At 40.9% G+C, this 26897-nt stretch overlaps 1 protein-coding gene across 1 annotated transcript in view; it reads left to right on the top strand.

Moving 5' to 3' along the window:
- LOC126263378 (V-set and transmembrane domain-containing protein 2B-like) overlaps window positions 1-26897 on the top strand; it is a 172238-nt gene that overhangs the window by 96954 nt on the left and 48387 nt on the right. Inside the window, exons 4-5 of the mRNA XM_049960470.1 lie at window positions 3265-3478; window positions 11499-11661. Of these exons, the coding sequence (XP_049816427.1) occupies window positions 3265-3478; window positions 11499-11661 (377 nt within the window). The remainder of the gene's footprint in view (window positions 1-3264; window positions 3479-11498; window positions 11662-26897) is intronic.

Below are 26897 nucleotides of genomic sequence, written 5' to 3'. Positions count from 1 at the left end.
GATGGGGCCGTAATCAGTTACTCTCTTTGCACAACAAATACGCAAACTTTAAGTAAAGAAATTAAAATTTTAAAACAGTCTCTTAAAAAAAACACAATTGACTGGCATGACGGCTGAAGGCCTTCTCAGGAAAAAAAAAATTCCACAATTTTGGGGCCGCAGGCCACCAACAATAAACTCAAACAACAAACGGCTGAAGGCCTGAATTACAAGTCAGGAAAACAATTCCAAATAGCATACATCTCAACAAATAGCTAGCTTTTAAAACAAGTTTGCTTTTTTAAAAAAAATTATTGTAACATGGCTTAAGGCCTTATTATGAAAGAAGTGAAATTATTGCTCTGCTGAAGGGCACACACAACTTCAAATAACAAACGGCTGAAGGCCTGAATTCTAAGTCAGAAATACAGTTCCAAATAGCACATATCAAGACAAATACTTCGTTTTAAAACAAACTGTAACACAGCTGATGGCCTTATAAAAAAGTGAATCATTACTCGCCTAAAGCTGTTCACGATATCAGCATTTTGCACACTAAGAAGAAAGGGCGTAGATTAGATGTTCTCGAAGAATTAAAAATTTTAAAACATCTTTCTCGAAATTATGGCCTCACTGTTAATGAGCAGCAACAATTACGTAATAAAAGCTTCTTCAACGGTATAAAGCCGCTACTTGATATTGGATTTCGTGTTCCCTTGTGCAGTTACAGAAGTATCTCTTTTATCTAAGTCGATTCATAGCTGTTTGGTGATTAAATGGTTTATATTGATTACATTTCATGTTATTGAGTTTTTGTATTCGCTGAATTAATCAGCTTCCTGTGTAACCGTGTAATGGCGTTTTTCAGTCTTTTAACTGCACTTCTAATCTCTTATGTAAACAAATTTCTACCATGTCTGCTGCTGTCAGATAAAATATTGCCTCTTACTTGATGTATTACACATTTAACTTGTCTATATTTGCAGTGTTAAGTAGCCGGTTTGTATTTGCGGCTACGAGATGGCACTTTTGGTATAACGTTCACCTGAGCGCAACTGCTAACGCGGACGCCTCAGTGTGACGCTACCGCAGCTTGACATGTGGTGCAGCCCTTAGTGGCCTGCCTCTATGTCTTCTGTTTTAATATGTTGTGACTAAAGCGTTATCGCTTCATATTTATTTTATACGTGACATGACAGGTTTATTTGTTTTATTTTTGTAGAAGGCACTTTTAGAAGTTGCCGAAACCTAGGTGAAAACGTCTTCAGTTCGCGACCGAGAGCTACTATTGCTTTAATTTTAACTTTGTGTTATATCGAAATACTTGTGGCACAAAACGTCACGTACGCTAACACTCAACTCTAGTTCCTTTTAAGCTGCATGCGGAGTTGCTCAATTACAATTTGAAAACGATTTTAAAAGATTTTTGCTATCTGTTTGGTATCATTGACCATTTGGTCACTGTCCACCACTACTATATCGTCGTGTTCCTTTATATACTTTCCTACTTTGAATTTAGCACTCTCCATATTGTTTTCATTCATTTTCAAAGTTATTGACTACTGGCGTAAATAGAAGGATTTTGGATTTTATTATGACTCATCTCAATATAGAAAATACCTTACATAATATGAAATCAGTCGCACACCAATACTTTTCATTACAAAGTTTTATAATTTTCTCTGTTTGCTACATGACATTAAATGCCTTTTGTTACCCACAGTTCTTTTGAAACATCACTGTGCCATATTTCCTATTTTTAGCTGGGAAAATGCTGTTAAAATTTGAAAGGTATTTACTTAGAAATGAGACAGTTTTAAAACTCGCATTGTTATCGTGGCTATTCAACAAATGCATAGCTGATTAACTTCTCATGTTCAGGGTTCATATTCATGCAGAACTTTTCGGAGGACATCATATCCGTTGTTGACTGTACAAATTATTTATTTAACTGTAGCAGTTTAGGCTCAAATGGCTCTGAGCACCATGGGACTTAACATCTGTGGTCATTAGTCCCCTAGAACTTAGAACTACTTAAACCTAACTAACCTAAGGACATCACACACATCCATGCCCGAGGCAGGATTCGAACCTGCGACCGTAGCAGTTGCGCGGTTCCGGACTGAAGCGCCTAGTACCGCTCGGCCACCGTGGCCGGCTTCAGTATGTTGTTTATTAATTACACGAAAATTAATTTCGGAACGAGGATTGGTTCAACGTGGGAGAGTAACGGTTTAATTGGATCAAAATATGAAGATGATTGACTACTATGTTATTCGGCCAGTCAGAAATGAGGTCCTGGGATAGGAGTTACGTACGTGATTCGCAAAGAGCCGGTGGTCACCTTTTTTGAGGAGAGGTCACGTAACACGGATCTCTAGGAATTTCCGTTTAAACTGAACAACAGTGGTTCTTTGGAGAACACGATTTATGAGTAAAACTACAATCATTGCAGAATAACATCTATCAGACTTCGCAATTTTTAATGAGAACTGGGACTTTCTTTCGGAGGTACAAATGGCGAGGGCCATTCTGTGAAGTCGTAACCACAAACTTTCAGAACCCAAAGGTAATGATCTGGACGGCAAATGAGGGAGCAATCAGAATAATTAAAAACCTGTGTACTTTTAAATGTGTTTATTAACAATGGAGAGTGCGGTTTTTTCATTAACAGGTCTGACTTACAACCCTCAACGAAATACTAGAGACAGTAATTGCGTTATAAATGTGAAAAGTGTGTTTAATTTCGTTCTTTCATTTTTGGAATTGTATGTCATGACGGACTTGATAGAAAGAAGATGTTTCACTGCAAAGAGTTTTCGTACTTTGGTAGTTAGAGATAGAACTGCTAAAATGAACTAACATTAACAGTAGAAAACAGTTAATTACACCTATCCACCGTGTTTTTACAGCTTCACTTAGCTGAGGCCAGGGGTTCAGGGCACGTCGTATTTCTGAAGACGTCGCTAAGGTGAATACTATCTGTGTTAGTAGTGAGGCAGTAGTAAGGCGCCACAAGGATTCGGCCATGATAGCAAGCGAAATTTTCTCCGATGGGAAGCCAGCACATAACCTTCACTGTGCACATTGCCTAATGGGCTACCCAATTCAAGGCCTCAAACAACAGAATCAGAAACTTGCTACACTAACACGAACCTATTTCCTAGCCATTACATTGTAGCGGATGCATTGAAAGTACGCAAAAATTCTTCGAAATTTATCATGACTCCCAGCGCAAGCAGATGTCAACCGGTGGTAACGCAGTTTGGTCTGTTCTTCTGGCAGGTGTCGTGGCTGCACCGGCGCCACGACGCGCTGCAGCTGCTGACGGTGGGCCGGCAGGAGTACAGCGCCGACCAGCGCGTCACGCTCAGCTTCCGTTACCCCGGCAACTGGCGGCTGCGCATCGAGTACGTGCGCCTGCGTGACCAGGGACTCTACGAGTGCCAGGTGGCCACGCACCCGCCGAGGGTGCTGAGGATTTATCTCACCGTCACCGGTAAGCTGACAGGTCTCGTAACTTACACCGTGTTGAGAGTCTAAGCATACGTACCACGCTGTGCTTCTGGTAACCTGGCAACTGGGGGCTGTGCATCGATATCTGCACTTGTGCGAAATGGGCTTCCAGCAGTGCACCGATCGGCCGCACACCCGTAACCTCACTGACACTAATGACAGCCAATGAGAGCAAATGATACAGATAAGGACTTGACATTGGAAAAAGGTCGTATCACAACTCTAAGTAAACGGCTAGTAATGGAAGGCAGACTTACACTGATGACAGCCAATAGGGGCAAATGGTACATGTAACGACTGGCTATCCGAAGAAGGTCATATCCACGACACTAAGAAAAACGGCCGGTAATGGAAGGCAGACCTCAGATGAATCAGGAACCCTTCCTAGTAGCTGTGGCCTTGAATAATTCATTCACATTGGAACTTTATAAGATCACACTTGTGAGCTGACTGTGGCTAAACTACAGAGATAGTTGAACATTTTACAAATAGTACACGTTCTCGTCTATAGACGCAACATGGCGTGGAGAAGCTATGATGCAGCACCGCCGACAACCCCAGCATACACATGGACACCGCTTGGTTAAACATAACACTGGAGATGTAGCCAAAGTTCATCAGCTAGAAGTTGCATAAAAATTCACAGTCACATAGACTCGCTACTCCCTCTTTAAGTTCGTTTCCTTTTTAGTAAAAATAATTTTGTGGTTTTAATATACAGGGTGTAACTAAATTCCCGTTAGAGACTCTGAGTACAGATTCCTTACTCCACAACAAGAAAAGAACGTCTAGTAAATATAGGCTCTAAAACCCACACCTTAAGAGCTATGAGCGCTTATACATCTACGCTACTATGAAACACATCTGAACAAGTGCTCATAGCTCATAAGATTTGCATTTCAGACCGCATGTTAACCAGACATTTTTTCTTGCTTTCGTACATGCTATCTTCTACCAAGATATGGAAAGGAAAGAGCTGGCAGTAGAAGAGTCATGTTTGATAGTGTCCAAGATGGTCAAGCGCTCGTAGCTCTTAAGGTATTCATTTTAGAGCCCATGTTTACTATGTTATATTCTTGTTCTGGTGTAAGGAACCTGTCCTCATAGTCTGTAAAGGAAATTTAATTATTTCCAGTGTAATGTTATTGTTAAGACGACATTTGCTTGAGTATAAAAATTCATGGTCAGATCGATGATATAAAGTGATATAAACCAAGTGCAAACACTAAATGCAAAATTGATCATATAGATGCAATATTATGCTTGTATTTTTTAATTATATTACTGACTATTAAATTACGTAATTTCGTGATTTAATATTTTATGTCTGCGTAGACGACACTCTTATCACTGTTGGCAGCAATTTTCACCCATTTAAACCTTAAAATGTAGCTTTACTTCTAGTATATGACACACCAATTTGGGAAGCAAACGTGTAGACAGCGTGTTAGTGTTATGGGATATCTGTACATCCAAGGTAACACTATAAACCACACGTCTGCTGTCACAGACTAGAGTATTACGTAAATTTCTCTTGCTCTGTTGTTCTAACAATATCCTGGAGTATTTCCAGAGTGAAATTTTCACTCTGCAGCGGAGTGTACGCTGATATGAAACTTCCTGGCAGATTAAAACTGCGTGCCGGACCGACACCCTGACTCGGGACCTTTGCCGTTCGCGGGTTAGTGCTCTATCCTGGTATATATTGACCATAGAATGGCCTGAGGGTGGTAGTGTCTAACGAAACCTGCAACCAGTAGGCAAAATAGAAATGTTGTTACTGTATACTAAAACTCATATTATTTATGAAGCTTACTGGTCGAAGTTCCATCGGAGAATATGGAATATTTTACAATTTCAAAAGACGCCATAGAGACTAACATATGTGGAATATTGTGACAAAGACAAGTTCATGTTGTCGAGAATATAAAAATAAGTTATGGTATCATTGAGCCATCCACCTTCTACAAAGAAGAAAGAATGAAGCAATCGAGTGAAATATCGGAAAACGGATATAAACGCAAGGGCGACAGATACCAAGCCTAAGGTTCGCGTTTTGGCCTTATGTAAGGGAGATTCCTAAGATCTTTTGAAAGAACCGGGTAACATAACTAGCGCGGAATATTTTACTGATATCGGAAATGAAGAAGAACTTCCTCATATTAGCACAGATTTACATGAAAGTGAAATGTAGGCCATGCTTAATCTCGAAAAGGAGAAACAGAAGCGTCAGAAATGTTACGCTGTCGAATAATGTTAAAATTACATGTAAAGGTAAATTTCTGAATCAAAAAGTAGTCAGTACAAGTAGTGAAGAAAAAAGACCGTAGAGGAGTCTTACCAGTGGGAGCGTTCAGTTACAGGGACGTCTATTACCTCATCCAGATCATCATAATAAAATGAGATTAGCACAGTATAGTAAAAAACAGAGGACAGCATCAAGCCAGATGAATGATTAATGTCTTAAAGGAAAGAAAATACTACCTACTAATCTAAAGCGTCCCTATGTTAAGATGTTAGTTTAAGACTAACGAAACAAGACATCTAGTATTACTGGTATAAAAGTAAACAATATTGTCACATTACTTACATATGAAAGAGATAATAAATTATGCTGAAAGTAATCGTGAATAAAGAGCGTGTTACACAAATCAGAAGTATAGATTAAGAGTTATTCATCAAATACGGAAAAGCACAGAAAAAAGATAACAGAAAGATGCACAGTCAATTTTTTATGACGATTCTTTGCTGTATCTTGCACTTAACGAGTTTTTCACATGTAACGTAATTGTCTTTTCGATCAGATAATGGCCTGTACAGATCAAAAATGGCTCTGAGCACTATGGGACTCAACTGCTGAGGTCATTAGTCCCCTAGAACTTAGAACTAGTTAAACCTAACTAACCTAAGGACATCACAAACATCCATGCCCGAGGCAGGATTCGAACCTGCGACCGTAGCGGTCTTGCGGTTCCAGACTGCAGCGCCTTTAACCGCACGGCCACTTCGGCCGGCCCCTGTACAGATCGAAAGCAATAGTCGTAAGGAGATGTATTATAACAGCTTAGGGTGTTCCTGAAACAGCCGTCTTTAAATGTGTGGCATCTATCAATCACTATTATTGAGCATATTATTATGATAGCGGCAGTGTTACTTTCAAGGAAACCTGTAGAACAATTTAACAGCCACTTCTTCACTTGGTACATATGGAAATGAAATCGGATAGAAAGTAACTAACATTATTATAAAGTGCACTTCTTCATACAGTGTTCAGTGGTCTACGGAGTGTTTATGAAGCTGTACAAGTGCAACATTACTAACTTTGGCCATATCGTCTAAAGTATCTAAGATTTCCTTGTAGTGAGCAGCCGAGGTGGTGCAGTGGTTAGGTCACTGGACTCGCATTCTGGAGATCAACAGTTCAAATCAGAGTCAGAAAATCTGGATTTAGGTTTTCCGTGATAGTCCTAAAGCAATCCAGGTCATTTCCGGGATGGTAGCTTTGAAAGAGCAAGGCAGATGTTCTTCATCATCCTTGAATCATTCGGAGCTGGTACTCTGTCTACAATGATCTCGATGTCAACGGAACGTTAAACCCTAGTTTTCCTTCCACCCTGTACCGTCTTGTACCGCAGTTGATGCAGGATAATCCTTAAGCAGAGATTATGGAAATGACATAGACAATATATTGTGCTGCCATCACGTGGAAACCTGATAAACTGGAAAGCACTATGAAATATAAAATAAATATAGAATATGTCGTCAGCCCACCGGATGTGTGTGATGTCTTGGGCCGTAGGATACGTGGTAAGATGATTTTGTCCTTTGCAAGTCACATATTTACTACATTGTTTTTATACTGTGCCAAATACGCCACTTTCAACTTGGAGAAAATTCATGCACCCTTTTAGCCGCATTTACCAAAGTTATCTACCCTGCTACACATGTATTTCTTACCAGCTGATAATGTTCATACAACTCCTTAAATACCTAATTTCGCCAGCCCAACGTCACTCACGAAATCATTCTGCAACACTGTGCGCCTCTGCCACAACGACCTCCCTTCCTTCCCCAGGCTCTTCATATCCTTTCCCAGGATAATTTCAGCAGCCTTCCCCTCCAAGACAAGGCATCCATTCCTACAATCCGATCTTTACCTAATGTGATGAGCCAAACAACTGTGACCCATTCCCACCTCGAGTCTGAATAACACCTATTGGCGCAGGGGGCTAAAGCAATAGTGAGGAAAGTAAGTAAGCGGAGGAGCGATGAATAGGGAGCCAATCTCGCGCCAAAATTCGCCACAGCTGAAGAAATACACAGGAAAAAAAGATTTTGATAAAGGGCACATAGTTATCGCCCGTAACCTGGGAACGACTATCTCGGATACGACCAATATGGTATGCTCTACTGCCTTGACCATCTGGGAAAGTGGTTGAATGACGGTGAAAGTGCGAGTGGAAGACAAGGTGATGGACATCCACGCCTATTTACAGAACGTGATGCTCAGAGCATTGTCCGCTGTGTAAAGTACTTGTGTTGTGGAACGCATTGCTCATAGCAAGTTGCTGAACACGGAGCTCGGTAGCAAACAACCGCTAAGAGCTCCCATGTTGACCCAACAACATCTTCAACTGAGATTACAGTATCATCGAGATCTACAGCGTGTCGCCTGAGAAGATGAATCACGTTTGTTATTACACCAGATCGATGGCTGTGTCCGAATACACGGACATTCAAGTGAATGTCTACTCGACACATACACAGCGCCGCGGATTGGTGGGAGTAGCATTACTCCATGAGATGTATTCTCCTGTGAGTCCATGGGACCAGAGGTAGTTATCGACAGTGATGGGCAACGAGAACATTATTGCGGACCATCTCCTTCAGTAATGCTTCATTTCTTCCTCAACCGTGATAGTTCCTTCGAACTTGAGAAATGTTCGTGCCACAAGGCTAGAAGCGTCCCAAAATGGTTTGGGAAACACAATACTGAACTCAAGTTAATGTGTTGGTCATCAGGTTTGCCTGATCTGAATCCTATGGATTACATCTGTTGATGCTATCGGGCGCCAAATCCACCCTCACAGTTTACGAGAACTGCGTGACCAGCACGCTGACATCTCGTGCCGCATACCACCAGACACCTGTCAAGGACTTACCGAATGCACGCCATGCCGATCCGATACTGGATTATGTTCCAAAGGTTGACAATCGAGCTATTAAGCAGATGGTCGTAATGGTTTGGCTCATGAGTGTAGAATCTGTTATACAGAATGATTCCAGTCCCTTATACAGGGTGAATCCATTTCCCTATAGCTGGGTTTTACGCATGCTGCAGTACCATCAAATACCATAAACAAGGTTTTGATACGCTGTCGCTCCAAATGTGCTAACTACTAATCATACAGAAAAAGTAGGAAGTTTAATGTAATTAAGTTTTGTAGTAGGATACGTTTCCAACCAAAGCTACAGTTTTCGAGTTATGAAAAAAAAACGCGTTTGGAAGTCATTTTTGTAGGTTTTTCTTGAATAACTCGAAAACCACAGCCTCGAGCGAAAACTCATCACTGTACAAAATTTAACTACATTAAATTTCGCACAAAAATGTCCTGGCCATTTTTTCTGTACGATTAATAGTTTGCGCATAGTGTGTGAGAGAATATGAAAATCTTGGGTGTGATAATTGAAGTCGTTTCTGGTTGCATAAAACCTAGTGGCAGGGGAAATTGGATACGCTGTATGCCTTCCAGTCGATATGAAACCACCAAAGCCCTCCTTTGCTACATAACTGGAGTCCTATCCATCTCCAGCCAGCTGCATCCCATCTCCTGACCATTTTTCCTGTGCCACACCATTTCTAATATTAATTTCGCTCCAACCAGATCGGAAACCAAATCCTTCAATTATTAAGTACTGAGAGAGCATATAATCTTCGTCTTTGCATCTCTAATAATAAACATATCTGCACCTCATCAAACATAGTACAACGAATTTAAACATACCAATGTATTTAATGTTTTCTATAATAACAACCGGGTGGCTATAATTAAAGTGCAGCTCCTCACAGAATTTTAGTATTAGCTGTAATGATCGTATAGCAGCGAAATTTGGCAGATATGCTAATGCTTTAATGCGGAACCGATGTACACTGGACAGAAATTAGATCCAGTTTTGCCGATTAGTTGCAGATCTGGCGTGTGTACTGTTTGTATCACGTATGACATCTATGCTCTCGTTCGACAAGCCATAACGTCGGTGAACAGTGTGGCTATCGAGAAGAGAGACCATACACTCTTAGTGAAAGCGTTTTGCGTAAACGGCAGCAGTTACAATGTTGGATTGAGAGTATCGCCGAATGAATGGTCTGAGGAGAGGCCAGATGTCATTAAATGGTTTAAAGAAAAAGACAGTCAGATTCTAAAACACTTGAGAGTGTGGTATGGCACCTGGATGAGGAATGCGGTCCCTCCCTGTGGAAGTTGAGAGTGTGGTATGGCACCTGGATGAGGAATGCGGTCCCTCCCTGTGGAAGTTATTGACGTGGTTGTTGTTGCTGTTAGTGACAATGCAGCACGTGTCACGGACAGTGATAGTACTCATTAAGTGTCACGAGAATTGCCCATCCCAGTTGTCAGGTCTAATTTTCACCTGTACCTGTACAAGATCCACACAGTGCAGTAAAGGAAACCTCGTGATCCGCAGCAACGTTCTGAATTTGCTTTACGGTTTCTGGCACAGATGTAAAATGGTAGTATGTGGCCGGGCAATGTTCTGTGGAGTGACGTGACATATTTTATACCTCGGGCTGCAGTGAAGACACAGACCTACCATGTGTTGTGCACGAAGAACCCTCGCACTCGTGGTATGTGACTGTGTGGTGTGGATTCACTAGCACCTTTATTCTCTGTCCATTCTTCTCTGAAGGGCCTGTCAGGTGAACCGTAGTGTCTGCAACGACCTAACCACCGTTGTCACCGAAGATGGGACTACATCCCATACCGCTCTACCAGTGAAACATCTGCTTAACGCAACTTTCGACGATAATTTATCTCCAGAGGTTTTCCAGACGCATAATCTGCAAGATCACCTCATCGGAATCTATGTTTAGCGCTCTGGGGATTTCTAAAGGAACACTTTTACCCGGCCAGTAGACAGGGCCACGTTGCTCAGGTTATGCTGAGCTGCTGCGAACAACTGCTCATCTCGTCGTTTTACTAATGGAGCATCTCGTCGTCTCCGATGCTCATACTGAACAAATAGTATAAGCAGCGGTTAATAATAAAATCAACATTATGCCTTTCTCACTTGTTCTACCTTTCCTGCCCGCCTCATGTTCGTAGTTCATTACACATGGAAACATTTCTATAAATTCAGAGCGCCAGATTTGTACCTGGTGGCCAAAATAGGAACTAATTTTTCTCAAGGTGTATCGTCTCCATATTGCCGCATTAGAATTTCTACCAAGTTTCGCTGTCATTACAGCCGACACTGGAACTCTAAAAAGTAGCTGCGTTTTCATTACAATCACCCGGTAGTAGTGGCGAATTGCTGCTGCCAGTCCACACTTTTTATGGGATAGATAAATATGCCGGCCAGAGTGGCCGTGCGGTTCTAGGCGCTACAGTCTGGAGCCGAGCGACCGCTACGGTCGCAGGTTCGAATCCTGCCTCGGGCATGGATGTGTGTGATGTCCATAGGCTAGTTAGGTTTAATTAGTTCTAAGTTCTACGTGACTGATGACCTCAGAAGTTAAGTTGCATAGTGCTCAGAGCCATTTGAACCATAGATAGCTGTTGCATAACGTATCTAATCACTTGATGGGTAGCACAGTGCATTGCTGAACCATTGTGTGTGTGTGTGTGTGTGTGTGTGTGTGTGTGTGTGTGTGCGCGCGCGAGCACGCGTTTAACTCGGAAACGGCGAAGGTAACTCTCGTGAATGTCTTTCATAATGAGGTTATCACTGCTGGGAAATATTAATGAAACGTGTTCCGCACTTAGCGCCCGAGGTGAACGTGACGGACGACAAGGGCCACCTGGTGAGCGAGCGCTACTACAAGGCGGGCAGCGCCGTCGAGCTGACGTGCGTCGCGACGCACCTGCAGGGCCCACAAGAGGCCGTCGTCTGGCGACACGGCGACGCCACACTCACCGCCGGCGTCAGGTTGGTACGACTGTGCGAGCGGCTGCCGGCTGGCACTTGCATGTTGTGACTATGCCAGTTATCTCAAATTAGGTAAAATCAACAAAAGCAAGAACTCTTCATTAGAACTACCAAGTAGAAACCAGTTGAATACTGTATAGGCCCAAAGTACCACAGACAAATTAGTAAGGCAACCGTCTACTTGTGTCACCTTTGCATAGTGGAATACTGAATGTTCCAGAACAGCTGGTGTTGCATGAAACCACTTCTGGGGTTCAGTCGAGGAAATGAGATCTACTGAACAATGAGTGGAAGAGCATTGATAGCTGACCATCAACGATACTCAGAAGGTACTCTACGCTTAAAATTTGGCCATGATTACTTTTTGATCCAAATTGCTTTTTTAAAGTCTTAAAAAGTGTTCAGATGAGTGCGAATTCCTAACGGACCCAACTGCTGAGGTCATCGGTTCCTGGACTTATACACTATTTAAACTAACCTATGCTAAGAACTACAAACACACCCACGCCCGAGGTAGCACTCGAACCTCTGGCGGGACGGCTCAGAGTATTAGAGGATTGTTGACGGGCCACTCAAACTACAGGGAATTTTAGAAATAGCTTACGGTGCTGTGTTTTAAAAACAATACATCCTTTAAAACTGGCTTCCTCTTAGAGACTTTTTACGCTGAACACTTGTATGAGCTGTACAAGCCTCTTACGATCGTAGATGGGATGGAAGAGAACCTTCCGTAGTAAAACCCCTCTGGTAAGATAATTTTTGAATGTTTTTGTTGTAGTTCACATAATTTATGATGGTACTGCAAGCTACATCCCTACCAGAAATATCCACAACTCACTTCCGCAGCTGTTAAACCACTAACGAGCTCAAGAAAAGTTGCGGCTTTAACTTTTACAAGTCAGAGCTACGATTGACTGGTGTTATCGACATTTGGATCGGATTGTAATACTTCTCTTGGAGTTGGCTGAGGAGTAACGGTACACTCGAAAGCTTGCCCCGACAGGAAGCTTAGCGCCGTTGTTTGCATCTAATCGAAGTACGGTAGAGGTAAAGATAGTTTGTATAAAGATTGTTATCTGTCTTGACAACTATGTCATCAGGAAATAGAATCAGCTCATTAAGCTTTACGAGAAAACAGTCGTTGAATCCAGAAAACTGAAACGGTACTATTGCGCAAGCGCCTAAACAAACGTGTTAAAGCTGTGAATGTTTTCTTTATCATGCGACGGTAGAGGTGGGGACATTTCAGTGACAGGGGTGTTCTCATCAGGAAAAACAGCAAATCAACGCAAACAAAATTAATTCAGTTGAAGTCGACGTCAGAAGCAGCAGATAAAAAGGTAGAAAAGGATTTGAGAGGATACTAATCGGATAATTAAATTCTGAGTATCATGGTTCCAGCGCCAGTGTTGTGAGTGACATCTCGTCGACGATGGGGTTGTAGTATTTCTCACTAAGTCGGCTTAGGAATGTTACTACATTCGACAGGGCTTGGTAGTTGTGCTACTAAGGTACGTGTACCAAATAAGGCCCACCTAAATTTTAGGAATTTCGTATTTAGTATGTGTAAGTGGTAAGATTCCGAGATCGTACGTGCAACATCGTTAAACTATATTCAGTTCAAAAATAAATGAACATTGAAAGTTTATTTAATTAATATCATCAATTTAACGAAAATGTTGAACTCTTGCAAGTGGGCTTTGTTAGGAGACCTTGTTCCTAATATGGCCCGTATCTTGTTCATATTAACATTCTGGGACCTGTAAATGGCAGGGAAACTGTTTGAATAAAGTGCAAGCGTTGTAATGTAATTTTATTTTAGAACTAAGTGGAATGAGAATTTTATAATTACTTGTTTTTACAAACGCTTCATTCAGAACGGTTGGTACTTACTGATTATTTATTAACTCTTCAGATTATTAAACTTAATCAGCAATCAAAATGGTTCTGACAGCAGTAACTTTCGTTATCATAATAGAAACAATATTTCTGATCTTTACATTTTCAATGAACACATGATAATGATTCGTGAAACTAGTTTGCTCAATTTAAATAATTTTTTTGCAGAAGTGCACGGGAAATTTCGCACTCTGTCTTTGGGTGTAAACCTTACACAATCTTTATGCACATATTTCATACATTCTTTCCAAGTCCCGTATCGAATATCCTGCCTTCACAGCGCATGTGACAAAACCAGCCAACACTTTCTTAGAGGCAGAGCTGCTGCTTGCTGCAACGGAGTCTTTATTTTTGCATGTTTTCTTCCGAATATTCTTTACAGACAGTGAAATTATTTTGCGACCTGAATCTTCCTTAGATCCATTGCTTTCGTTGGTACCATTTTTCTTTTGATTCTGCGTGAACAGTGCCTTATATACTACTTGACCCTTGTAATTTAATGCCTTCTTCTACGTTGTTTGATTTTTTTCTTCAGCTTTGGGGTTTGCGAAATTTCCTTGACAGAACACTCGAGATCTTCAGTTGCGTCACTATCTTCAAGACTGAAATCACTTGAACTATCCTTTACTGGATATACCTCGCTTTCTGATAAAGCTGGAATCAATGGACTGGCATCTCTTTCTTCGGGAATCCTTTGGGACTGATTGAGTCTCTGTCAGTTTCCCTGTTTCAGGGACAATTGTCATGTTCTCTTCTGGCTCTGACAGACGAGAAGGAGCAAATGCAGTGTCTGCAACAGCTTCTGTGTCAAAAGGATAAATCCCTGTTGCAGGGAACCCGGACATGACATTTATTGGGGATCCTGCTTTTGGCCACACCTTGCTGAAAATTTTCCAAACACATCTATTGGCTCTGAGCACTATGGGACTTAACATCTGTGGTCATCAGTCCCCTAGAACTTAGAACTACTTAAACCTAACTAACCTAAGGACATCACACACATCCATGCCCGAGGCAGGATTCGAACCTCTGACCGTAGCAGTCGCACGGTTCCGGACTGAGCGCCTAGAACCGCTAGACCACCGCGGCCGGCACATCTATTAATTGCTATGTTTGCTTCATGTGTAGACCAGTACCACTGAACTTCGTCATCCCAGTAAGAATCAAACGGCTTGAACACTGATTTATCCATGGGCTGCAGCTCGTGTGTTGTGTTGCTGGGCAAGCAGTAAAGTCTGATATTGTGCTCTTCAGCAACGTCGCAAATTTCAGGGTTCAAATGCGAGAATGCTCCATCAAATATCAAAATAACATCATCTGCAGGCTTGTATTTGGCAAAATGATGTACCCATTTGATGAATGTCTTTTCCACTGCTGTTCCAGGTCGCAAATAGTCTTCCCATTCTGGCTTGCTTCGTTTTCCTTTGAAAAGCATTAGAGGAAAGATAACCTAACCAATTGCATTCCCATATGAGACAATGGTAACATATTACCCATGTTCTGGGCTAACAAAGTACAAGCGCTTCTCACCTTTCTTCGCTAAAACTTCAGGATACTTGTGGAGTGAGAGGCGACATCCCTTTTCGTCCATATTATAGATAATGTGGGGTTTGTCAGATAACTTCAATTCGGACAACACCGTTTTCAGTTTCTGAAAATGAACACTTACAATAATCTTGCTTAGCTTTGCAGCTCTTCCTGAATCCAAGTGTTATGCTTTACGTCTTGCACTGTGTGTGTGTCATTGTAGGAAGAGCTTGAGCCACTTGCGTCCAGCCTATATCCTCGTCTCATTAAAAGGATTCTGCAAACAATTCATTTCACAATATACAGACACACATTTTCGGAGCAATTTTACTGTAATTGGATACCCACCTTCAGGGAGTCGAAAAATTCTTTGGAAAAGTTCTCTCTCCTGATCTTCGTCCAAATAGGTTTTTCGTCCCAAACCTTTGGTTGTTAGTCTTGTTCGTCCAGAACTTATGTTGTTGCATAGCGTACGATGAGGAATCCTGTAGGTTTTCGAAGCGCCTCTGACAGGCATCCCTTCAGCAACAGCTTCCGTAGCTCGTTTTAAATTATCTGCATCCCATGTTGTTCTTTTTTCTGTGGCTCCGTCTTCTTCTTCTTCTTCTTCTGCTTTTACGGCCTCATTGGACCACTTCAGTCAATCATTTCTGGTCCTCTTCTTTGGTATTTTCCCCTTCCGAGTGGCCCAGTATCTCTTCATTCGTTCCGATGCTTTTCGTCGTTCCTTATCTGTAAATACCCTTTTCATTGTATGTCGTTTGTCAATTTTTGGTTTAAATCTTATTTCTGTGTCCCTCAACTTCTTTAAATTTGGCGTTTTGTTCTGCAAATCATCCAGGGTTATTTCCAGTTCTTCCATATCCTCTCTTATTTCCTTAAGCCATCCTCCTTGTTGTTTCAACTTCCAGAGTTTCTCAATAATTTTCCTTGATAATCTGGTTTCTGGTGTCCACAGAATGTGACCACAAAAAGAGATCCTTTTCTTTCGTATAGTATCAGTGATGGGCTCCAGTTCTCTGTATACCACTTCATTTGGAACTATCCGCCATTGCCCAGCTTTTTGATATTTCTTATTTATGCATGTTCTAGCAATTCTTCTCTCTACTTTTAAAATTTTGTCAATTCTGTTTTTCTGGGTGACTTTAAAAAGAGTTTCACTTCCGTATGTAACCTCTGGTTGAACCACCGTCTTGTAATGTTTTAATTTTGTTTTAATTGATAGACATTTTTTATTGTACGTAGACCATGTTAGTTTTTGAGCTTTTATCATTTTATTAGTTCTTGCTCGCCATGCAGGTTTCTCGTCCAATTTATGTGTTATAATTTCACCTAGGTATTTAAATTGTTTCGCTATTTTAATTTCCCTATTATTCACTGTGATGTGATCTATTACAAGTGGATCCGTTACCATTATTTCAGTCCATGTTGTTCTTTTTTCTGTGGCTCCGTCTAAAAACAAACATTCCCAGTAAGCCTGATGTTCCTGAATTAGGGCTGTAAAACTGTGATTTATGTTTTTTGCTACAATTATAGTTACTAAAAATTATTGATCTAAATGCAGAACACCGTGTCACGAAAGTTACCAAGAAGGAATTTAAAATGTTTTCTTTTGACATTCCTTGCAATGACCAAATAATTGAGCAGTAAAAATGTGTAAAATAATTTAGATTTAATTTGGAGACAGTAAATACGTGTTAATGAGGTTTACCATGATTCGCTAAAATTAAATATAAATTGTCGTTATGCAGAGCTCTATGCAACAGAGTGCCAAATAAGACCCGCCCGGGCCTTGTATGGTGCGCCACGGATGGGCCTTATTGGGAATAACCAATTTAAAATGCGTGTGTGATTATTGTTTAAAAAGAAACTTATTATTACGAAGATAATGCCCTATCTTAATACAACACAATTTTCTGTTCATAAATACATATTTACTAGTAAAAATGCTTCATAACCAGAACGATTGCATTAGGTGAAACGTACCGTGAAAATAAGAAGCAATCCTCCTTCGTTGAACGCCGTAGCACAACTGAAAGTAAAATGACCGGCACGAGAGACGGTGCGGAAATAGTTGTCGCCTAGCCCACTACCGAATGCATTTAGAATTGTATTCAAACTTTCTATGCTAGAATATGAGAGTGGGCCTTGTTAGGATCCGGGCCTTGTTTGTTACATGTACCTTCCTTTCCCAAGTAATAGCGAATACACTGTTCAGAAACGACAAGAGCAGTGATGGTACATAGAGAAGGCCAGAAGATACTGGAAGATTTCACATAAAATATGACATGTTCCGTCACTGGAGACGATGCCCTCTCTCCCTCCATTTATCCCTCCTATCAACTCTAATCCTCCCCCCCCTCCCTCCCTCTGTCCTTTTTTCCAGGCTCCCTCTCCCCCCTTTCCATGCTGTATCCTATTCCCCAACTACCCTCTCTTTGACTCCTTTCTCTCACCTTTTGCTTTCCCCTCCACTGTCTTCCCCACTCCTTCTCGCACCTACCCTGCCCCCCCCTTTTTTTCTGTGTCCTTTCCCTCCATCGGCTCCCACCCTTTTTGCTTTTCCTCTCCTCCCCCTTTTTTTACCTCATCTGTCCAGGTCCTGGACTGCGAGTGTTCAGTGTTGTGCTTCCTTCTTTTTAAGTGCTGCGAACAGACAGAAACCAGACTCTCGCCGTCTTTATAACTGTGCCTGTCAATTACTAAGGGTTTTCATCAGCATCGCCCACCCTTTGTTTTTATATTTTCTTTTTGCAAATTTTCACCATGTTCGTTTCTACTTAGTCACAGATTCATCTCCTGTTTTTATTGTTATATCTCCTAATTATATTTTTTATTCTATCTGTCAGCTGCAGAACGGCATATTATGCTGCTGCCAGAAAACCAATAAAGAAAAAAAGGCACTGGATTTTAAGGTGCACACAGGGGCACACAGAGATTCAGATCACAGTGTGTTAATCATGAAAAGTAGACGGATGTTTAAGAGGATCGTCTGGAAGAATCAGTGTGGAGGGAACTTGGATATTAAAGAACTGAAAAATAATTTGATGGCTCTACACCTGTAGATAATGCAATAATAAATGATAAAGTAAGCATGTCAGTTAAAAAAGAATGGACATCGCTAAAAGGACAATTACAGAAAAAATACAACAGATGGAGGAAACCAGAGCTTACAAATCCAGAGCTTAGAAAAGAAAGAAACAGGAAGAGAAGACAAAATGACTGCAGGAAAACTGCGAGGAAGTCGAGAAGTGAATGGTCGCCGGAAGGAGAGATTCATCATATAGAACAGTAAAAGAAAGCTTTCTGTGGATTTAAAAAGAAGGGCGTGTAGAATTAATTCCATTGTTAAATGCAGAAGAAATAGCGTATAGGTGGAAAGACTACACTGATTACCTCTATGGGGTGGAGGACTTGTCTGGTGATGTGATAGAAGAAAGTCTAAACGGAAGAGTTTAACAGAGTTTCCGAAGGCCCGACATCCAATAAAGAGGAAGGGTTGGATAATATTCTTGCAGAATATCTAAACAACTATTTAAGTTTGACTGTGGAATCTGTGAGACTGAAGACATATCATCAGACTTTCGAACAAACATTATGTCGAAAATACCAACGAAAAATAAACACGATAACTGTAAAGTAATTTGCATCACAGCTCTTGCATTCAAACTACAAGCTGGGATAATATACAAAAGCATGGATAAGAAAACTCAAGATCCGACAGTTCAGCTTTTGGAAAGGTAAAGGCATCAGGGAGGGAGGTCTGCCATTGCGATTGGTAATCGAAGCTACACTTGAGAAGAAAACGAGACATGTTCATACGACTCGACCTGTAAAACGAGAGAAACTCTTTGAAAAATAGGAACATGCCGTAGGAAAGGGCGGGTATTACACACTGAAGCAAAAAAGTCATCGGGTAGCGATAACCACATTTACAGATGGTGGTAACACCGCGTAAACAAGGTATTTTTGGGCAGTGCATTGGCGGAGCTGCCGTTTGAACTCAGGTGATGCATGTGAAAATGTTTCGACGTGATTATGGCTACATGGCGGGAATTACCAGACTTGGAACGTGGATTGGTAGTTGGAGCTAGACGCATGGGACATTCCACTTCGTAAATCGTTAGGGGCTTTAATATTCCGAGATCCACAGCGTCAAGAGTGCCCACAGAATAACCGTCGTCAGGCAGTACCTTCCTCCACAAACAACGCAGTGGCTGACGGCCGTCAGTTAACGACCGAGAGCAGAGGCGTTTGCGCGGAATTACCAGTGCTAACAGACAACCAACACTGCGTGAAATAACCGCAGAAATCAATGTGCGACGTACGACGAACGTATCCGTTACGACAGTGTTACAAAATTTGGCAGTAATGGGCAACGGCAACAGTCGAGTGGAGCTAGTGCCTTTGCTGATAGCACGACATCGCCTGCACTGCCTCCTCTGCGCTCGTGACCATATCGGTTGGACCACAGACGAGTGGAACACCCTAGGCTGGTCAGATGAGTCTCCATTTCAGTTAGTAAGAGTTGATGGTAGGTTTCGGGAGTGGCCCAGACCTCACGCAGCCATGGACCCAGGTTTTCAAAAAGTCACTGTGCAAGTTGGTGGTGACTTCATAATGGTGTCGACTGTGTTTACACGGAATGAACTGGGTCCTCTGGTCCAAATAAATCCATCATTGGTTGGAAATGGTTACGTTCAGCTACGTGGAAACTGGAAACGGGTATGTTAAGCTACATGGAGACCATCTGCAGCCATTCATGGATTTCATGTTCCCAAACACCGATGGAATTTTTGTGTATGGGCCCTGTCACCGCACTTAAATTTTTGTAAGTTGTTTGAAGAACATACTGGACAAAAGAGCGAATGATTTGGTCCCCCAGATACCTCTACATGAATCCCATAGAAAATATGTAGGACATAATCAAGATGTCAATACGGGCACAAAATACTGCACGGCCAACACTTTAGAAACTATGGACTGCTATAAAAGCGGGTAATTCAGTACATAAAAACAGAGGAAAACCTAATTATCATAGGGGACAGAAATACGGTTGCAGGGGAAGGAGTAGAGGGATGGATTACCGGATAATTTGGGCTGTGTACTAGGAATAAGATAGGAGAAAGACTAATTGAGTTCTGCAATAAATTTCAACTATTAATAGTGATTAATCTGTTCAGCAATTACAAGAACAGGAGGTATGCTTGTAAAAGGTCGGGAGATACTGGTTGATTTCAGATAGAATACATCAGGGTCATGCAGAGAATCCAATATCACATACAGAATTCTAAGGCGTGCCCAGGAGTAGATATAGAGTCAAATAATTCAGTATTGATGAAGAGTAGGCCGGCGTTTGAGAGACTAGTCCGGAAAAATCAATACGAAAAGAAGTGGGATACGGAAGTAGTAAGGAATGAAGAGATACGCTTGAAGTTCTCTAAGGCTGCAATAAGAAATAGCTCATCAGGCAGTTCAGTTGAAGAGGAATGGACACCTCTAAAACGGCAGTCGCAGAAGTTGGAAAACAAACAAAGGTACAAAGAAGCTGACTGCGAGAAAATCATGGGCAACTGAAGAATACCTCAGCTGATCGAGGGGAAATTCAGAAATACTGAAGTACACGTCGCTTAGGAATGAAATAAATTGAAAATGCAGCAAACCAAGACGAAATCGCTGCACGAAGAATGTGAAGAATCTGAAAAAGAAATGAATCTGGGAAGGACTGACTCAGCATCTAGAAAGGTCAAAACAACTTTCTGTGGATTAAAATCATGGGTGGTTACATTAAGAGTGAAATCGGAATTCCACTGTTAAATTCAGAGGTGAGATCGTGTAGGTGGAAAGATTATATTGAATGCCCCTGTGAGGAAGAAGACTTGTCTGATGTGATAGAAAAAGAAATAGGAGTCGATATAGAATAGTTAAGATAGCCAGTGTTAGAATCAGAATTTAAAAGAGGTTTGACAGACTTGAAATCAAATAAGGCAGAAGGCAAAGATAACATCCTATCAGAATTTAGAAAATCATTGGGGGAAGTAGCAACAAAAAGATTATGACCTTCGGGAAAATATCATACATATAATTCCGAAGACTGCAAGAGCTGACAAGTGCCATAATTATCGTACAATTAGGGTAACAGTTCATGCGTCCAAGTTGCTGACGAGGAGGAATGTACAGAAGAAAGGAAAAAAATTGAGAATGTGTTAGGTGACGATCAGTTTTCGTTTAGGAAAGGTAAAGGCACCAGAGATGCAATTCTGACGTTACGGTTGATAATGTAAGCAAGACTAAAGAAAAATCAATACATGTTCATAGGATTGATCGACCTTGAAAAAGAATTCGACAGTGTCAAATGGAGCGAGATGTTTGAAATTATGAAGAAAATAGGTGTGAGCTATAGGAAGAGAAGGGTAACATAAACAAGTACAAGAGCGAAGAGGAAATAATAAGGGTGGACGACCAAGAACGAAGTAAGTAAGGCAGAAACGTAGTCATTCGCCCCAATTGTTCAACCTATACATCGAAGAAGCAATGATATAAATAAAAGAAAGGTTCAGGAATGGAATTACAATTCAAGGTGAAAGGATATCAACGATAAGATTTGCTGATGGCATTGGTATCCTTAGTGAAAGTGACGAGTTACATCCTACGCTGAATGGAATGAACAGTCTAATGTGTACAAAATATGGACTGAGAGAAAATCGAAAAAGACGGAAATAATGAAAAGTAGCAGAGAGCAGAACACTGTGAGACTTATCAGGATTGCTGGTCAGAAAGTAGGTGAAGTTAAGGAATTCTGATACCTAGGTAGCAAATTAACTCATGACGGACCGAGCAAGGAGGATGTGAAATGCAAACTAACACTGGCGGAAAGGGCATTCCTGGCCTAGAGAAGTCTACTAGTATGTAACATAGGCCTTGTTTTAAGGAAAACTTTCTGAAAAGGTACGCTTGGAGCACAGCATTGTATGGTAGTGAATCATGGACTGTGGAAAAACTGGAACAGAAGGGAATCTAAGCATTTCAGATGTAATGCTACAGACGAATGTTGAAAATTAGGTGCACTGATAAGGCAAGGAATGAGAAGGTTCAGCGCAGAATGGGAGAGGAAAAGAATGTATGGAAAACCCTGACAATAAGAAGAGACTTGTGATAGGACATGTGTTAAGACATCAGGGAATAACATCGAAGGTACTAGAAGGTGCGGTAGAGAGTAAAAACAATAGAGAAATACAGAAATACGAACACATCGAAGAAAAGGCAACTTGGTTCAATGGCTCTATGTGGGACTTTGAGCGACTTGTTGAGTCCATGCCACGTTTGGTAGTTTCAGCGCTACGCCGGTAAAAGGGAAGTCGAACACGGTTTAGGAGAAATCGGGATGAGTACACATATTCTTCGGATCACTTTCGTGTAATCCTCCCTGAATTGCGGGGGACTATTGAGCAATTTCTGAAATAAGTTGGCTCCATTACGTATATGGATCATCGAATGAAAAAGAGACGCTGCGAGGACGGCAAAGTAGGTTCCCTACTTGGGACTAAGCCCGTCCTTACAACTAAGTTTATCATTAGTATATCACGTAGTTCATGACACTGAAGAAATTTGTTACAATAACATGGAAAACACTTACGTTCCTCAGTATGACGCAGTATCAATATCCTTAAACCGTTATTCAACATTAATTTGATGGAATAAATAAATAATTTATTGTTCCTGACCACTGCCGGATTTGAACCAAATGTTCATATACAGGTACCTGAAGTACGTGAATGAGATGAATTCGTGAGCGTGTGTTGCATGCATCTGGGGTCGTGGTGCCAGTGAAGCCGACCAGTTTCCTTCTCTAAATTTTTTATCCTTCCGACGTACCAAAAACTTAGTACTGGATACATCTCCATTGTTGCTACTCCTAGAGCAGTGCAATCACAAAATGTTTGTGCTCAAAATATGGAAGTAGGCACCATCTGCACTAGAAAACTGAATAGCATGACTTCACATCGTCACGATGTGTTTTAACATACAGTACCATGAAGTATTCCACGCGACTGTAAATTAATGCAGTGGCTGAATCTGTGTTAAATTCTGTCTCTATTCACGTAACGGATGGAGTAAGGTCGTAGGAAGTTATCAGTGATTATTAATCATCTTGTTACTTAATTTTCGCGCTATTCATTGGAACGAAAACACAATGAAACGAAATGAGGGTGTGGCATTATTGGCCGAGAGACCCCATCCGGGAAAGTTCGGCCGCCGAGTGCAAATTTCAGTCGACGCCACATTGGGAGACTTGCGTGCCGGTGATGATGATATGGTGATGAGGACAACACAACACCCAGTCCACGAGCGGAGAAAATCTCCAACCCGGCCGGGAATCGAACACGGGCCCGCTGCATGGGAGGTAAGCACGTTACCACCCAGCAAAGCAGGCGGAATGCAAACACAAACCCATATGGTGTGGGCAGTCATCGTAGATCAGACACTGATGTTCGTACAAATAAGTGTCCTGGAATAATAAAAATTATTTATAATTGTGCTTCTGAGATTATTAGCGATATAGAACTATCACAACAAAGAAGCTATTTTTATATTTTTAATTCGATTAATGGATTTCAGATGTTTTTTGAAAGACTTACCTCCTTCATATGATGAATCAAACACAATGATGTCCTTTTCTTCCATTACAATTATGAATGCGTCTTGATTAATTAAGCAGAAAATGTATGTGCATTTTCAGCACAAGAAATAAATAAGTAAAATTCTAACACACGCTGTCTAGATAAAAAGAAATCTAATCACGCTGTCTAGATAAAAAGAATTCTGATATTCTTTATTCGAGTGATCACTGTGTCCATTTATTGTGGAGTTCTCTAGCCGCATGATACATCACGATTTTTCACATTAAATGTTGAAAGTGTCCCACCTGTTGTTGAATACACATTCAATTCGTCTAATCCTGTTCCCAAACACAAGCTGTAACATTTCTTCTGAACATAAGCAGTGAAACTGGGTATTGCAGTTTTCAATTCATCGATGGATTTTGGACGGTTTGCACAGACAGTTGCTTTCGCTGGATCCCAGAAGAAAACGTCAGATGGTGTTAGGTCAGGCGATCGTGGAGGCCAAAGTCCCTGTGAAATTATACTATCACCAAAAACACTGGCAAGCAGTGACATTGAAACGCGAGCTGTATGCGCGGTTGCACCAACTTCTTGAAAATAACCGTTCAGTATTTCATTTAACACAAAATCTCCTACGAATGGGTACAGAGTATCACTGCAGTATCGTTGTGCTTTTATTATTTCGTTGAAAAATCCAGGCAGACGAACAATCATACGGCACGCGCGGTTAACAATCATATGGCACTGCGGAGAGACTTTTTGAAGACCCCTATAATTGTTTAAGAGTCAACAATTAGCTGAAAGTCGTAGACGGTTTGTAACTCTGAAGGAGTTCGCCATCGTTATTGATGCTCCGAGCCTTTTTTATCACCGTGCAACGCGTGTTTTCACTCTGTGTTTATGGTGTAAGTCTGTTTTGAACATTTCATTTTGTGAAGTGTAATACATACACACCTTAGAAGATTCATCTCTGCTCCTCCCGGCCACTCATTTTCTTTCGCCCTCCTGATGCACATTTTTCCTGTCATATTTTTTAACAGAACACTTTCAAATGATGTATAAAATGCATGTTTGATCATCTGCTGCTTTTTTTATTAAAAACCCAAATATTGACCGGTTTCAGTCACAGACCATCTTCGCAGATTCTATCGAAAGATACAAAAAATACGTGTAATGTACAGGAAATCTTTTCCAAGAAGTGCGAAACATACATTAATACTTACAGGGTTAAAACTGTTTAGGTCATAGCACAAACATCCTGCTTAGCCAAGTACACACACACACACACACACATACGATAGAAAGAGAAGTTTACAGAACTCAAGTGCAATAGAAAAAATAAGAAACAAAAACATACCAAATACAGCAACCTTAATTTCATTTGACATAACTTCCATGTACACACACATTTCAGCATAAGCAACTCCCAAAATCATAGAAAGAAACCTCCACTAGAAGGAGACATTCCCACAACAAATATATAAGAAATATCAGCCACACTCAGGCTCATCACAGAGCAAAACTGCTACACATTCATCAACAAATTTTGCTCTCAACAAGGTGGACTACCTGTGGGATCGCCAATCAGTGGCCTCCTAGCTGCCGTTTTCCTCAGTCAGATAGAAAAGAAACTCTTTGACAAAATAGTAATACCCAAACAGTACAAAATAATATATTGCTACTGATCTGTAGACGATACAATTTGCGTAATAGATGAATCACAGTCTTGCATAAAAGAACTTCTTGAGGACACAAACACTATCCACCCTCAAATACAGTTCGAAATTGAAACAAAAACAGATGAAAAAGTAAATTTCCTAGATCTCACTATACATAAGGAAAAACAAGAGACATGAGTTCACAATTTACTGGAAACTCAAAATCACCAGTACCATTTTTCATAACCAACCCTATCACCCTATAGCTCACAAAGAAACCAGCTTCACATATTTACTACACAGACCGAATACAAAACTTACGAACCAACTTGAAAACACACAAAAACTGAATACAATAAAGCACATTGCACAGGAGAATGTAGGCCTATATGACACAAAGGGAGTATATAAAGTAAATCACAAAATACAAATATAGGCAACACTAATCATGAAACACATACACAAAAAACACGACACAACATACAACAAATCAGGCACCAATAACTTACTGCAACAAAGCCACAAACAGTGTTGACAATATACTAGAAAAATAATTACGCAAAATATCATACAGAACCAAAAACACGATACAAAACAGACTTGCAAAAAACACCACCAACACTGACAAACACAGCCAGCCTGGTATATACCAACTAACTTGCAACGGCTGTCAATCTGTATATGCGAGTCAAACAAGCAGGATTTTCACAACGAGGTACAAAGAACATCTCAGAGCACTGAAAAGGAATAGCTCAAACTCAACATTTGTCGATATCCTGATAGCACAGAATCATCACCCAACAAACATTGAAACTGACTTAAAGATTCTTAAAACTTGTAACAGCCTATAACATATATTAACAAAGAAGAAAACTATCACATCCAAAAATCAGTAGGCCAAGGAAAGAAAGTACTAAATGAACACTCATAACTGTGCAATAAAGCCCTCTTTGCCACACTTGAAGAAATGTGCAAATAACACCAAAAGTCACATGATCGGACCTTACAACTAAATTTCCCTCACCCTCAAAGTGCACACATCCACTCTCGAAGCCTTTCAACAACAATCTCTCTCTTTCTCTGTTTCTCTCTCTCTCTCTCTCTCTCTCTCTCTCCCACGTCCTGACCACACACACACACGCCCACACACACACTCATTTTCTTTCGAAAACACATAGTAAACAAAAATAAGAATCACGCTTTGCTGTTTGCAGATGACAAGTTGTAAACTATGCAACAGACTTACAATTACCACTAGAAACATTAAAAAAATGGTTCAAATGGCTCTGAGCACTATGGGACTTAACATCGATGGTCATCAGTTCCCTAGAACTTAGAACTACTTAAACCTAACTAACCTAAGGACATCACACAACACCCAGTCATCTCGAGGCAGAGAAAATCCCTGACCCCGCCGGAAATCGAACCCGTGAACCCGGGCGCGGGAAGCGAGAACGCTACCGCACGACCAGGAGCTGCTGACACTAGAAACATTCAGAAGCTTCGTGTAAGGTATATAAACTAATGC

The sequence above is a fragment of the Schistocerca nitens genome, chromosome 6 (assembly GCF_023898315.1).
Source record: "Schistocerca nitens isolate TAMUIC-IGC-003100 chromosome 6, iqSchNite1.1, whole genome shotgun sequence".
Taxonomy (NCBI): Eukaryota; Metazoa; Arthropoda; class Insecta; order Orthoptera; family Acrididae; genus Schistocerca; species Schistocerca nitens.
This window is presented reverse-complemented; position numbering and strand designations above follow the sequence as displayed.